The following is a 16,307-nucleotide window of genomic DNA, read 5'->3' on the forward strand; positions in this document are numbered from 1 at the left end:
GGACTTCTGATCTCCCCTTTACCTCCTGAGAGCTAGGAATATAGGCTTGCAAGACCACCCCAGTTTATGCAGTGCCGGGTATGCAATCTCACACTTCCTGTATGGCAAGAAAGCATGCTGCCAAGTGCCTCACACTCCAGCCCATATTTTCACTTAACAACTGTAGTTGCTGGGCAGTGGTGGCGCACGCCTTTAATCCCAGCACTTGGGAGGCAGAGGCAGGCGGATTTCTGAGTTCAAGGCCAGCCTGGTCTACAGAGTGAATTCCAGGACAGCCAGGGCTACACAGAGAAACCCTGTGTCGAAAAAAAAAAAACAAAAACAAAAAAAAACAAAACAAAAACCCCAACTGTAGTGGTTTGAAAGAAAATGGCCTCCTTAGGCTCATACGAAGTGGCATTGTTAGGAGGTATGTCTTTTTCTCCTCCTGTTTTCCTACCCTGTCCACAGGTAGAACTCTCAGCTTCCTCTCCAGCACCATGTCTGTCTGCCTATGTGCTGCCATGATGACAATGGGCTATGCCTCTGAAATGTAAGCCAGCCCCAATGAAATGTCTTCTAATAAGAGTTGTTGTGGCCGTGGTGTCTGGACTCAGCAATAGAGACCATAATGGAGACACTAAACTAACTGACATGATTCCTGATTTTTTTTTTAAATTTAGAAAGTATTTTAAATATTTATTTTTATTTTATGAGTATGAGTATAATGCCTAAGTGTCATGTGTGTACACCACATTCATGCCTGCTGTTTGCACAGGCAAGAAGCTGGCAAAGGATATTCTGGAACTGGAGTTAAAGACAGTCGTGAGCTAACATTTAGGTGCTGGGAACCCAGCCTAGGTCCTTTGCAAGAACAACTAGTGCTCTTATTGTTGGGTCATTTCTGCAACCCATACCTTAGGAACTATTTTAGAGAAGAAAGGATAAGTGTCTGTGGGCTATCTGACAGATTTTCTCTTTTGATCTCTAAGCTCATCCATTCTTATAATCATTTTTACAACCGTCTCACCGGTGTGTACAATTAGTTCCAGCTCCAGCCTGAGAGTGACTACTTCATGAAGGCAGGAATGTGGGATGCACCAGCACACATCTCAGTGTGCAGCTACAAACTCCTGTGTGATTCCTTTTTAACCTGAGTTCTATCTTTCTGCTAGCCTCTACTCTCCAAGAGAACAGAGAAGGGTCTCGATTTGCTAAGATGATGCCTAGCACGAAGGTACATATCAAGTCACAGAGTCTTTTAAAGAATTATTTTATAATTGAAAAGTTTTGAGGCAGGGTCTCCCTTGCTGACCTGGAACTCCTTATGGATAGGCTGGTCTTGAATGCATAGTGGTCCGCCTGCTTCTGTCTCCTGAATATTGTTATAAAAGATGTCCAGTGACACACCAGATGGCTTTTGTTTTTTAATGTGTGTGTGTGTGTGTGTGTGTATGTGTGTATGTGTGTATATGCACATGTGGGGTTGAACTCAAGTCCTCAGACTAGGCAGCATGCACCTTTCCCTCCAGAACTGCCAAGTTTTGAGGTCTTTGTAGCAAATGCACAAGAAACAGTGAGTCAACAGAGTGAATATAGGATCAGAGATTCAAAGAAACTGGGCCTCTCACAGTGTTCAAATTCCACAGTCACTATTTTAGTTGACCTGTACTATTCACGAGGAGGATAGACAAGGCCCGATGGCATTTGAGGACTTCCCTGAGGCGTGAGGTGATTCATGTAGCCAAAGCTTAAATTCATGGAAAGCATTTACAACTGTAAATTCCAGTCCCTGTGACAAACTAGATTAAATGGGGGTTGGGGGGAGGGACCCACGGCAGGTTTACACGCTTCATGGTCGACAGTGACATTGTAGGCAAGTTTTGACCTTGAATATTCCTCAAAGTACTATCTCAAGAAAAACCTGCGACTATTTTCTCTAGGAGTCTTTTGGCTCCTAGAGGCAACTCGGCAACAAATAGGATGCACAACCTATTTAAATGCAAATTTAAATACAGTTTTTTCTTCACGGCTGCTCTCTTTGTTCCTTGTGATCAGGTTTGGGTACTGCACGTTTTCCATCTACAGCCGCTTGGCCGTTCGGAGCTTTAAGTGTTACAGGGCTGAAAGTACTGGGGCACTCTCATGTTCTAGTTGTACAGTTATGGGTGAGGAAAAGGGCTCTGGAAAAGGGAAAGGCCAGACTGAAGTCCTTTGCGGGGCGCATGCGTAGAGCGGGTCTTCAAGAGAGACCCAGTTACTAGGCAACCACTGGCGTTCTCAACCGCCGCCCCAGAGCCACCACCGCGCCTCTGTCGCCAAGGAGATGGACGCCTCAACTCAGCCCTGCCGTAAATCCGCACGTTCTTTACGACACTGCCGCGGCCGCCGCTGCGTGCGCGCCCTCTGCCCCCACTTCCACACTCCGCCCCGGCCGCCATTGCCTCGTGCCCGCGCTAGTCGGTTGGTGGCGCCTTTGTCCTACGGCGGGCAGGTGGGCTGAAGCCGAGGCGGCAGCGGCGGGCCTGAGGCGGAGGAGCGGCGGGGAGGCGGCCGCGCTGGTAGCGGTGAGTGCCGGGGAGCGGTGGCCGTCCGCCGAAGCGTAGTACTGATGGGCAGGCGGTTGGGGGGGTGAGGGGGGACGCTGAGGCGGGAGGGCCCGTTCGATGCGCGGCCGCGGCCTGCTCTCCGGGCACGCGCGAGGCTGCGCATGCCCCGGAGCGGGGCGCGGCTGCCTCCGGCTCCGGTCCGGCCCAGACCCGAGTCTGGCGGACCCAGTAATGCGAGCGAGCGACTGTGCGCTGAGGTGGGCACCGCTGTCCGGCTCGGTCGCAGGCGCTGAGGTTCCTTTGTAGGATCGAGCACGCCCTGCACTCGAGTCAGTGAAGTCGCTCGCCCGGGGGCTTGGTGGGCAGGGGTAGGGGAGCTCTGTGAGTTAATGGCACAGGAGGGATTCGAACCGGCGTTCAGGATACCGGTCTCGGCGGCGGTGTCCTGACGCCTAGCAGCCTAGGGAGCGCTGTCGCGTATTCTCGAGATGTCAACTTGTGTGACATCTCGCCCATTATATGGACGCGGACCCTGGGCCCGGAGAGCCGGGCGAGAGAAATTGTGCCGGAGGTTCGCACGGACACGGCGCCGGAACCTACTGGCTTCCCAGGGTCCTAGCATGGGCCCTTCTCGCACCCTGGTAGCGGGTCAGGGGGCTTTGCTTATTAGGACCACGTCTCCCCAGCTTTCGTCCCTCGCGCTGCACCTTTACAGTTCGCCTATATCTGTACTAGATACCAAATGTTAAATGTTTATCTTTAAACTGACTCTGACTTCCCCCTCCCCCTTAAATGCATTTGTTTAAGGCGGAAATTTGAACCCCAAACGGTATAATGGAAAGCCATTCTCTAACGCTCATTAAAAAAAATAAATACCTGTCTATTAAAATAAACACTGTGTCCTTGTGCCTCCTGAAGTTGTGCGCTCCAGGCTTTGGGAAACGCTGCCCGTGGAGTACGAGGTTAATTGTCATGTTATGTCTTTCACTGTATATGGAATTTTTTTCCCCCTGCGGCATTCCAGATCCCATTGCAATGTCCCGGGATCTTCGGGGTGATGATTGATATTCTGAGCTTTCTCGTTGTAAAAGGTTGCCCTTTAGAAGTGTTAGTCCCAGGAGCTGCAGGAACCCTCCCTCAGGTGCACTGGGTGTGTTTCCTTGCTTTCTTATTGTGGTGTGGTAGCCACCTTGAAAGTTCATTAAAGGATATTTCTACAAACCTTGATGGGGCTTTTGACAACAGCACACTTAACCCTTGTCTGTATCCGTCTGAGTGTGAAAAGCAACTTTGTATCAACATTTTGGAACAAAGCCCTAGTTTTGCCTTGTGGGGATTGGAGACCACTTGACTAATGGTTAGCGTGCATGCCTTCCTTTTGGTTTGTCTCGTCCATTTACCTCGACTTTCAGTTTTCATATATTTTTTGAGCCCCTAGACATGTGTGTTAGTCTCTCCCTAAACGTAGGAGACTGCTTTTCCTTGTATAATGTGCTAGCAAAACAACCACATTGCAAGACTAAATGGATATCAGCTGTTCCATGTCCTGTTAGTAATCTGATGATAAATTCAGTTTTTATAAAGTATGAGAGCAGATTTGTTTTCTGAAAGAAAACTCAGAAAAGCCAACTTGGGTCATTCCAGATACCCCACCACCAAGGGCTATATGACAAGAAGTCTGTATTTTGGGGTGCTGACCTCAGATTGAGCACAGAGTCCATTGTCCCAAACTTCTCAGTAGCAATCCTGTGCAGAGAAACAAGGGGGATTTTACTTTACTCAGGAGTACCATTTCAGAACGTCAGCAAGTGAAGCCTCATCTACCAGTGCTCCAAGCTAAAAAAAACAATGGTTTGCTTTGAAACTTTATTGTAAATAATGATTACCGGCATTCCGTGCATGCGGCCTGCAGATGGCAGTACCTTTATAAGCTTGCTGCACTGTGAGAACTGAATTCACCTGTGTGTTTAAGAATGAAAAACCTTTTACAGTAAAGGAAACCTTTGGAATGTGCCCTTTAGTTTTCTTCAGGTTTTGACTCCCCACATGAAAAATGTTTTCTCTGTTTCTATTTTTTGTTTGTTTGTTTGTTTTTCGAGACAGGGTTTCTCTGTGTAGCCCTGGCTGTCCTGGAACTCACTCTGTAGACCAGGCTGGCCTCGAACTCAGAAATCCTCCTGCCTCTGCCTCCCAAGTGCTGGGATTAAAGGTATGTGCCACCACCACCTAGTGTTTTCTCTGTTTCTAAACTCACCATTGATGCTTAGTTGCAGAGGGAATCCACAGCTAGCAGTGCACATGGTAAATACCACTCTTTTGTTCCTGCAGGTTAGTTTGTAAGATTGTTATCTGACAGGTTATTGTTGTCTAGACTATGCTTAAACAGAGTTAGCCTGTCACATAGCTAAAAGAGCAGTGCCCACCAGGAGAGGATCCTCTGTTACTCTCATTGATAGACGGTTTAATGAAAGGTAAGGGTAAGGCTACTGTACAAAGCAGTACCAGGGTTTCAATATCCTATTTATTCCCCCAGCTTACACAATATAACATACAGTTAGGCCCTTTATTTAGAAGTCTCCCTCAATCCTGTTGAAATAGAAATAACCCACAAACATCAACTGTTAGAAAGAAAATGCTGTGACAATAGCTAAAACATGGAAACACAACCCCTGAAAATTAAAAAAAAAAAAAAAGTATAATCACACCGTAACTTCCAGAAGAAATAGGACCATCAGCACAGGTTCCAGAGGTTAAAGTTAGTAACTACACAGTTATAGGCACTCTGCTCCCTGTCCTAGAGAGAGTGCAATCTGATGACTTTCCTTTCATATACTGTGTTGTGGGTTGTCCAATGCTGTTTGTAGTCTGATGTTAATTCTGCTTCCTGGAGGAGTTGCCCCTGAGAGTAGCCCATCAAGTACTCAGGTGATCTCATGTGAACCTTGTTCCCATTTGAACTGGTCAATAAAGGCTAGAACCTGTGATTGGGCAGTTAGAAGAGGAAAGGAGAGAGGACTGAAGAAGCGGAAGAAGAAGCCATGATGGACCAGAACCACTTGGCCAAAAGAAACTGCAAGTAGCAAGGTGTCTTATAGCTGGGGAATAAGTTAGGATAGTGTTAGATCTGCCCAATCTAGGCTCATAGCATATAATTATAATAATTGGATTGTGTGTTTTTATATAGGCTTATTGGGGTTGGTAATTCCAGCAGCAAACTAAGTTTATTGTTTTTGAAGCATGTTATCCAGTTCTCTGGTAATGAAGTGCAAACTGCTAACTCTACAAGCCAGAGCTGTGAGTATTGTCTTGTTCCTGGGGTCCTCTTTGAAGCATTTTGTTCTACTATCTCAATGCAACTTTTGGGGAAAAAATTAAAATGGCCACATATGCACTTCCACATCCACACCAATAAATCAAAGTGAAGTAAATCTGAAGTTATCAAACAGACATTGGGATCTTGGTAGACATTCCTTGTTAGGAAAAGGCATTCTTTTGAATGTAAGGAATTAGTTATCAAAAAGTCCTCAGCTGTTCTAAATATTCCATATTCTTTCTAGTTTATACTACACTACAACTTAGCCAAAAAGCCAAGAAGAATCTAGTTTAAACTATTAAGCTGATATCATTTTTTGTTTTGACTTTTCAAAACAAGATTTCTCTGTGTAGCCCTGGCTGTTTTGGAACTCACCCTGTACACTAGGCTGGCCTTGAACTCACCAAGATCCTCCTGCTTCCGAAGTTCCTCGATTAAGGGCGTGTGCCACCACTGCTGAAACCATTTTTATAATTAAGAACTTTTCAAGACAAGTACAAGCACAAGGCAGCAGTTGTCACTATCAGTAATCCTGGTTGTGACTAGGTTTTTTTCTAAATTTAGGTTGATGTTTATTATTTCTATCTGAACAGGGTTTAGGGAGAGACTTGTAAATGGAAGGCCTAACCATATGTTGTATTGTGTAAGCTAGAAGAATATATAGGTGACAGACTAGTACTTCTGAAATACTTGTTGAAAGTCTCCTGAGACTTTAGTTAAACTACAGAAGACTGGTCCCAATATTCAGATTCTGTAAACTTAAGACAGGGCCTAGGAATCTGATTTTTAATGAACTTTCCAGGAGGTACTGACACATCATCATTAAAGCAGTGCGACATAGGGAATGAATGAATGTCTGTATGTAAAAATATAGGATCATACATATATGAGAGAAGGAATGAGAAGGTCTTGTTTCATGGACATAGAGTTTCAGTTTTGTAAGATGAAAAAGCCGTGAGAATCTCCTGTCTGACTGAATGTACTCGTGCCTGCTCAGGTGTTCACTGAGGACGAGTGGCTTGGGTGACGCTGCTGCTGGAGCTCTTGCCGAGAGGGCTCAAGGCCCTTGGTTCCACCACCAACACTGATTCAAAAGTTAAGCTGATGGGTTGGGGTTTTTTTGTTTTTTGTTTTTTAATGTTAAGAAAATGAAGAATGGTTGTCAGTTTCTTTGTGAATAGTGAGCTAAACTAGCAGACTGATGGCTGTTAAGGTATTAGAAGCCTGGCTAATGGGAAACTCAGTGGCTGATATCATTTTGACCATTGGATCATTTTATATACTATTTTTAAAGGTAAAAATCATGATCTTTTTGAAATTTTCTCTACCTCTATGAGGGTTAGCTCAATATTAAGAGTGTTGCCCACCCTGCACAAGGTCATGGGTTCAATCCTCAGTGTGCCTAAGCATGCTCATGTGGGGAACTCTGTCTCTGTCTCTTGCATACACACACAAACTCACAATTAAAAGCAGGAAATTAATGTTTTTTAAAGTTTTGTTTGTTTGGTTTTTGTTTGTTTGTTTGTTTGTTTGGTTGGTTGGTTGGTTGGTTGGTTGGTTGGTTTTTGAGTCCTTTGATCCTAATATTTAGAAGGCTGGGGCAGCAGAATTTGGAGTTAGAGGCCAAAACAAATAATTTTTGTTTGAGGAGTAGAAATTGACAGAAGTAGTACTTAAATAAGTACTTCTTTGTACTCCATTGAGTATCTGTGAGACATTCAAACACTGGGTGTCCAGCATACTGACCCTTTTACAGGTTCCCCTGGGCTATGATCAGTCCTAATAGTATTCTAAAGTGAAAACATGTCCCTGTTGGGGGCAGCTTAGCCTGATATTTAAACATTTTGTGTTGGTGACTTGGATCTGAGTTCCAGATTTGCTCTCTGTGTGTGTGTGTGTGTGTGTGTGTGTGTGTGTGTGTGTGTGCAGAGTATACACATGAGCGTGAATGTCCTTGTGCCTAGGGATGTCAGAGTAGAACATAGATATTTCCCCCTATTGCCCTCTACCGTATTGCCTTGAGACAGGGTCTCTCATGAACTAGACTGGATGGCTGATGTCAGGATCTGCTGTCTCCACTCCTCACAGAGATGGGATTACAGGCTGGCACAGTACCTAGCTTTTAATGTGAGTATTAGAGATCCTCAAACTTTTAGACCTCCAGATGTGTGTCTTGACAATATTGTAGCCTAAGATAAACCACATGGTTTTTGTGGCCCTCGAGTTTCCTTGTCTGCATATTGGATATTCTTCTTTGAGACAGGGTCACAGTGTGTAGGTCCAGCTAAAGAGTTGTGAGAGGATTGGATCAAATCATGCACATAGTGTTCTGTACAGGCTGGGGGACGGAACAAGCACTTTGTAAGTTCCTGTTTCCGGGAATGTTATGCTAATAGAGTTAAAGAAATAATAAATACAGAGTGAAAGGGACAAATGAGGAATGGATAGCATTCAGGGTGAAGTTAGCTTAAAGGGCTGATTAGAAGAAATGCAGCAAGCGAAGCGTTTTCTTATCTCTGACCTGTGACACTAAAACTCATCTGGTTGTCTCTGGTTTACATGTGTCACCAAAGTCACCTTCCTTTAGAAACCCTGTCATTTTTTTTCCTTCCAATTTTGGAAATGCACGGGGTGATATCTGCTGTCTTTGTAGGTTTGGTTATCAAATAGTGTCATCTTCATGTAATGCCAATTTAATCACTCCTGATTGGTTTTCAGCTAAACTCTGGGACAAGTTTGATTTTCTTTGTTGGCAGTTACTAGAATGATACAGGCTTCTGGAGTCTTTCAGCAGTGATGATGGCGCTGTGAATCATCCTAGTCTCACCGTTCACATTGCTGTTGGTACCTCCTCATTGTTTTCTGTTGCTGTAGTCTGCTAACTAGAAAAACCCAGTTTTAAGGTTGTTTTGAAGGGCATATCTGTGGCTCCACAGTAGAGAGCTTGTTTCATATGCATAGGCCCTATATTCAGTCCCTAGAACTGCAGAAACAAACAGAAAAACTTGTTTTATAACTGTTTGCTGTCAGAGTGTGTGTGTGTGTGCATGTGTGTTGTCAAAACAGTTCATGGTGCAATGAATGTTAGTATGCATATTTATAACACTCAAGGGCCCCTGCCTGGTGTATTAGTTTGAAATAAAACTGTAAATTGGAAACTACACTCTTTGAGAATTCTTCACTCTGATCTTTCATGGTTTAAAATGACTCTACTACTTCTGTGTAACATGTTTTCTTGATTATTTTCCCAGTTTTTCCTTTTGTTGTAAATCCCTTCAGATGGTGTTGATTTTCTTGACTTAAAAATCTTAATAAGAAGTGCTTTTAATGTGAAACTTTCAGAAGACCGCTTGGAAATCACAGATGTTGCAGCCAAGGTTATATATCTCCTCTGATTATGGTGATACTGAATGGCACTCATTTTGCTGATAATAATTATTAAACTGTACAAAGTAGCATCCAAGCAAAAGCAGAGAAGATATTGAAAGACTGACTGACTTTGGATTTTATAAAGATGTTTGACCGAAATAACATGTCATAGGAATAGAGACATCATATCTTTCCCTTTTCTACTCAGAAGAGGTATCCCACCTGTTTTGGGGGAATCTCCCAAGTTGCAACCACTCTGCTGTTGATTAATCTCTATCCAGTCATAATTCTTCATTTCATGTTCCCAAAGAGCTCTGACTCTTGCTGCCTTTTTTCTTCTCCTTTAGGTTAGTGTCATTTCTATTTCCTTGATGTTGTCTGTCTACCTCTCTGATGAGTCAGGAAGGAAATAATGTGATTAATGCAGAAGCTCCTTTCTGCTAACTGCATGTGCGTTTCAAAGAGGAACTCCCTAACCTCTGCCTCCTGTGACAGGAGTTCAGGTCCCCAGAAATTCTGTGTGTGTGGTAGGATTGTGAGAGGCTTAATAACAATGTTGGTGATGATGTTTCACCAACTCTGAAAACCTCTCACGCCTACCCTAACACAGGACAGTCTTCCTGAATGAGATTCTTTGCCAGAAAATTCCTGTTCATTGTCTCTGTATGTCAGTCAGTCTGAAAGATTAAGGCATTTGGAATTGAAGGTGAAAAGTCAAAACACTTGCATTGCCACATGAAAGGGATGCTGGCCTCTAAAGTAAAAAAGTAGTTTATGTTGAGGATGCAGCTCAGTGGCAGACACCTTGACTAGCTAGCACCACAAAGTAAAACAAAACCAGGCGTGCTGATTCACACCTGTAATCCCAGCACTTGGAAGACTGAGACAGGAGGATTGTTTTGAATTTGGGGCTAGTCTGTCTCAAAGAAGAAAGAAAGGAGAAAAAATATTCAAGAGTTAAGAGTCTTCTTTTTTTGTTGTCATTTTTGTAGAGGAAACAAGCCACAACATCCACATAAATCATTGCTTTGTAGTATGCAAGGAGAATAGATGCTACAGAGCATTTGTGATTAAGTATATGATGTTATATAAACATAGAATCTTAAGTATTCTTTTTTATTTTTTTTTTATTTTTTTGGTTTTTCGAGACAGGGTTTCTCTGTGTAGCCCTGGCTGTCCTGGAACTCACTCTGTAGACCAGGCTGGCCTTGAACTCAGAAATCCGCCTGCCTCTGCCTCCCAAGTGCTGGAATTAAAGGTGTGCCTGGCAAGTATTCTTTAACCTTTAATAACCTTTCAATTGCGAAATTGAACATTAAACATAAAATATCTCCTTTCCTATCTGGAACCAATGTTGCCTCAAATTTTCATAATATACAACCACTTTGATCTCCTAAGTCCTATATAGGCAGCATTCACAGACTGGATACAATATAATACACTTTCATGTATACAGAGAGAAAGCATAGATTTGGCACAAACTTACCAGTTAACACAGTACCACAGGGAGCAGCATTACACCCAAAAATAAATCCCAGCACTTCAGGGTATCAGGCAGGAAGATCTTGAGTTCAGAGCAGCTTGTGCTACAAATAGACAACACATATATTAGGTGTATCTGAGTGATATTATGAAAACTATGTAAATAGTTAAAGGTATTTATTATATTTCCTCCAAATCCTAGCTGTCCTGTACTTAAAGTGTGCAATGAACAGGCTAAGTCAGGAAGCACTTGCAAAGATGAATTTGTTCTTCACAATTATACATCAGAAAATTAGGAATTGGAGAGATGCTCGGTGGGTAAAGATACGTGCTTGCCAAGCCTGACAACCTGAGCACAATCCTGGAGCCCACATAGTAGAAGGAAAGAACAACTCCCAGAAGTTACCTATCCCTCATGCATGCATGCACATGGTGTTTTTAAAAAGTTACTCCCTGTGATGCTTGTTATATAATGTGTGATTTAGATATTTGTGAACTTAACTGTAAATTACAGAAGTTCTATCTGCAGTATCAAATTCTGGCCAGCTATTACTAGTCAAATTTTACATAGAAAATATATCTTGAGCTGAGTGTGGTGGTACATTCCTTTAATCCCAGCCTTTAGGAAGCAGAGGCAGGTGGATCTCTGTGAGTTCCAGGCCAATCTGGTCCATAGAGTAGGTTTCAGGACAGCCAGGGCCACACAGAGAAACCCTGTCTGGAAAAGCCAAAAAAAAGAAAAAGGAAAAAAAAAAAAAAAAGAAAGGGGAAGAAAATACATCCTGAAGGTAAGGAATGATTTGGGCAGAATTAAGTTTGTCTGGCTTTGTAGATTCATATTCTCTTCAGTTTTCTTATAATATAGAGAGAGGCTTCTGATTTAAAGTGGAATTACAGATCTTCCTCACTTGATGAGAATTTAAAAATGACTGCTTACAGAGTGAGTGAAGCCTGTACTCAGACCATTTGAAGCTTTTCATGATGCTGTGGTCTTGCACATGATAAGAAATGGCTGGGATTTTTTAAAAAATGCATAATTACTATCTTAAAGCATTCTATTAAGTGAGTGTTTAATACCATTTGAGTCATTAGCTGAGATGCTCTTAACTGCTTGAATGAACAAATGGGAGGAATGAAGCTGAACTGCAGTAGGAAGCAGTGTGTGTCCTCTGCCAGGAGGTTGGAGATTCTAATGCATCACTTGTTTTCTGGGAAGATCAGGTGATATTCTGAGACATAGATTGGTATGTTTCTTTAAGTACTCAATTATCTTTTTTAGAATATGGTGTTTTGTTACTCACTTCAGGCTTTAAAGAGTGAGTCTGTTTTGTTTTGAACAAAGCAGGCTTTAATTGCATGTGGTCATTGACCTTTCTCTAAGCTCTTAGAGATGCTGGTGCCTCCCTTTCTTATCTGTGGTACATATGTGGCCTATCTACATGGAAGTTGACTAGGAACGGTTTCTTACAACCCATGTACAAAATGCTCATGCTTACCTTAGCTTATAGATGTAAATGAATCATAGTCTTTCATTTTAAAAATGAGTTTCTTTCTCACATCTCATTCTGGAAGATTTCCATTCAGTGGAAAGTAACCAAAAGTACATCTTAAAAGACTGCTTTATTAAATAATGATGTTTTAAGACCATTAATATTAACTTCTTTATAAATAAAATAGAATTATTTACTGCTTTGCTTTTTTTTTTTTTCTCCCAAACTGCACTTATCTTTCCTTCCAGGAAAAAGATTCCAACGGACAACCACCTCAGCCTCCTTTTGGGCAGGGAAATGTTAGGTTTAGGGTTTGGCAGGGTATTGAGATACTGATATAATCAAATTTAAATTATGTTTTAGGTACAAAATAAAGGGTCATCTTTATCTGTAAGTTACAACACTGTACTATCTTAACTTAATAATAAAACTGCCCAAGTACCAGTATGTCTCTAAATGGATTTCCTTATACCAGCTGGTTACCATTGTAGGTTTTGGTTCTTTCTTTCTCTCTTTCTTTCTTCTTGTTTTTTTCTTTTTTCTTTTTGGTTGTTGCTTTCATTTAAAATGTGCTGATGATCTTGTTTTTATTCCGTAGCATTGAACAGATGGGTTGATTATTCTTTTCAGATATTAATAAGGCAGCGGAAAGAAGAAATATGAATACGGCTCCATCAAGACCCAGCCCCACACGAAGGTAAAGTACCCTGAAGCAGTGAGTTACCTTGGGAGAGCTGGGCTCTGGGGAGTTAAGCCCAACTTCACACATCAAGGGTCTTTTCTCCCCCCCCAACAAATCAGAAACGCTCAAGCAAACAAGAACCTTGTCTGAAGGGCCTTGCTACCTTTTAAATCATACATCAGGAGATACAGAGGAAGCTTTGTGTTTTCGGTGACAAAACCAGCAAGTTCAGCTTGCAGCATGAGTTGCAGGCAATTGGAAGAGGATAAACCTCTGTCTTTCCCCAGCTCACGTGTCATTGGGAGCCTTCAGAGCAGGAGGAGGGCCCCAGGGTCAAGTTGGTGTGTACCTGCCATGTTGCTCTGCAGCAGGCAGCAGAGATTTGAATCTTCATTGCAAATTGCTGCCGGTCGGTCCAGATGTTAACCCAGGTTTTCGGAAAGAGCTGCTTGAGAGATTGCTGCTGTGCCTGTGCTGCAGATCCCGTGTGCTCGCATGTTTGGGTTACTTGTTTGAAGGGAAATAAAAAGGGCAAAACACTCCACTTCTCAAAAGTCTTCCTTTTTCTGAGCTTTCCTGAACACAGAAGGCATTTTCCCAATGTGCTCTTCCTTCCAATATAGACAAGAAAGTCATAGCTTTCATGTGTACTTTCAAGATACAAAGGAGAACTTTCCTAATGTTCCATTGAGATTGTATACACACTTCATGGTCCCATAGCAGTGCATGTGTGGAATGCAACTGGTGGGATGTAGTTCATAGCTGATGCTTCTCAAAAGCTCCCATGTGCACTCTGGATTTTGCCTATGCTCTTAGGTAAAATGCCAGATTTTCACAGAAACTACAACCCACAATAAGGAACATTCCAGCAAATGGCTGATAGGGAACAGGACCTTGACACCAACCCTGTAGCTTGAGTTTGATCCCCAGGATCAACACAGTGGACGGAGAGAAGTGACTCCCATCGTCACCCTCTACCTTCCACATGTGTGCGCCGTGGCATCCCTCCAGAGGGAGGGAGCAGAAATGTCATGTTTAAACTAAACCACATTCCCTACATGAACTAAGCTTAGTTTTCCAAACAAATCTTTCTGTACAGCTTTACTGGGCCTGAGAGCTGGGAATTTTCCTGACTCCGTGAGCGCTTACACATGACATGTAGCTGTCCTGCTTGTGGATGGAGCGACCTGTGTGCTTTGTGTTTTTATTTTCATTTGGACATGAAGAGAAGGTGTTTTCTAGCTGTCAAAAATATGTTCCATGTGTATACTCTGCAGAGTTCACGCTGACACTGCAAGCAAGACAGTGATTGTAATTTCAGTGAAATTTTTGTTCGTGTTGGCTGTAGAGGGGAGTTAAACAGCACAAGTGCAGCTGTGCCACAGATGTCACATGCATGTCTAGCCATTCATGGGTGTCACTGTGCAAGAAGGCATATCATATTCTGTTTCTTCTAATGCCATAATGCCTATGACTGGCTGTAAGTATAGTTCAGTTGATAGAGGGCTTGCCTCTAGTGTAAGCTCTGGGTTCAATGCCAAACACCACATAAACGATGTGGGTAATACATCTTGTAATCTGAGCATCTGAGAATTAGAGGCAAAAGAAGTTCAAGGTTATCATCATCAGATACATAGTGGGTTCAAGGCTAGCCTAAGATATACTAGAGCTTGTCTCAAAATAAAAAATGAAGAATGAATGTGGGCTTGCAGGTAAATACTGCTTTGGTTGACTTATAGGTGTGTGTGAGTAGCCTGGAGGACACAAATTCTTAAAACTTAAAAAAATTTTCCATGTAATGTCTGCTTCCATCAGGCTGCGTCTAACTGTGGTATAGATTTAAGGTATTCCCATCTCTATTTTAACTCACTGCCTCAGTAAACATACAGTGGGCTAGCAATCAGTCTGCATACAATGGTCAGAATTACGAGGTTTCCAATCAGGGTTGTAGTTGCTAATGACTTGAAAGAGAAGACATAATGTGTCCAGTTTCCAAAGAATTCTAGTGCATATTTTTCTCAAATATGGCTAAAAGGAGTCCGGATTTTAAACTATGAAGACATTGACTGTACTAGAAAAAGTCTCCCGTGTAATGCTTGTGATCTCTGGATAGTTATCAGCTATGTTTTTACAGACTGGAAAGGAAAAAGAATGTACACACATTCTTTAGAATAGTCATTCTTGCTTCTGTTATGAATCAAAAGGGCATTTTATATCATCCTAATATTTAGCAAGATGCTTCTCACATTTCTAGTTGATCATTAATATTCAACATTGCAGTTTTGGAAAAATCAGCTCGCTGGTTTGAAATCCAATATAACCACTGCATGGACACTAAATTAAAGAGATTTCGTTCATCCCAACCTAAACTGTGGCTTCATAATGTCATGTATAAGGGAAGTGTCTTCCTCTCTCTTCTATTGCTGTGAAGAGACACTGGCCAGGACAACTCTAATGAAAGAGAGCATTTAATTGGGGGAGGGAGGCTTTCTAATCCATTATCAACATGGCAGGGAACATGGCAGCACACAGGACACTGAAGCTACATCCTGTCCACAGGATGCTGAGAGACTGAGCATGGTGTGGGCTTTTGAAACATCAAAGCCCATCCCCAGTGACACACTTCCTTTGACAAGGCCACAGGCCACATCTCCTAACCCTTATAGTCCTTTCAAATATGTCATAACCCCTCGGTGACTAAGCATTCAAAAATGTGCCCATGGGGCCATTTTTATTCAAACCATCACAGGAAAGATTAATATGTTTTCCTTTTTAACAGTAGCTTCCCACAAGCAAACAAGCATATAAGCAGCATTAGAGAGAGCCCTTCAAATAACCTCCCTACCAGAAAAGTAAACATGCAGTCACCTTGATATACCTCAGAACTAAGCTTTAAACTGAGATTGCTTGAAGGCTAGTGATTTGATTAACAGTTTTTATTGTGATGTATGACTGGGTTCCTTGGCATGTTATTTATTTAGCATGATCAAGTTCTGTATGTTTATGCTTAACTTGTTTCAGGAGAAAACAGGATGCTCATATTTGGTAAAATTTGTTCTGAGCACCACCTAAAACCTGAATAAAGAAGGCCAAATTTTTACCTTTAAAAAACAAAACAAAAATGGATCAAGACAAGGTAAATGTACTGAAATAAAGCAGTGCTGCTTTGGTTAGTGCCCTACCCATGCCTGATTTTCTGAATATACCAGTAGAATAGCAGTGAAAGGCAGGGCAGGGCAGGGCAGGGCAGAGGATTAATCTGGAAGGACAGTGAGTTCTGGACTATCAGTCTCTTGGGTGCATACATCCAGTCAAAACCTTGGAGTAACTGCAATCAGTAATTGAATTACTTTCACTGGGAGGCCTTATCCTTCTGCGTGCCCCAGCATGGGGTTGCACTATTCTGGGAGTAAGGCTTGACACTGAACTGATGACCAGAAGTT

At 42.4% G+C, this 16,307-nt stretch overlaps 1 protein-coding gene across 4 annotated transcripts in view; it reads left to right on the top strand.

The window, feature by feature from the left end:
• Positions 1-2,399: 2,399 nt before the first annotated feature.
• Ncoa5 (nuclear receptor coactivator 5) overlaps positions 2,400-16,307 on the top strand; it is a 32,447-nt gene continuing 18,539 nt past the window's right edge. For 2 of the 4 annotated variants that reach the window (XM_028769708.1, XM_028769711.1), the window contains exons 1-2: positions 2,400-2,546; positions 12,813-12,879. In XM_028769708.1, the coding sequence (XP_028625541.1) occupies positions 12,842-12,879 (38 nt within the window). In that variant the 5' untranslated portion in view covers positions 2,400-2,546; positions 12,813-12,841. Of the gene's footprint in view, positions 2,547-7,903; positions 7,969-9,201; positions 9,219-12,812; positions 12,880-16,307 lie in introns of those variants that run through there. The other 2 variants (XM_028769709.1, XM_028769710.1) reach the window with 2 other exon arrangements.

The sequence above is a fragment of the Grammomys surdaster genome, unplaced genomic scaffold (genome assembly GCF_004785775.1).
Source record: "Grammomys surdaster isolate TR1022 unplaced genomic scaffold, NIH_TR_1.0 193, whole genome shotgun sequence".
NCBI lineage: Eukaryota > Metazoa > Chordata > Mammalia > Rodentia > Muridae > Grammomys > Grammomys surdaster.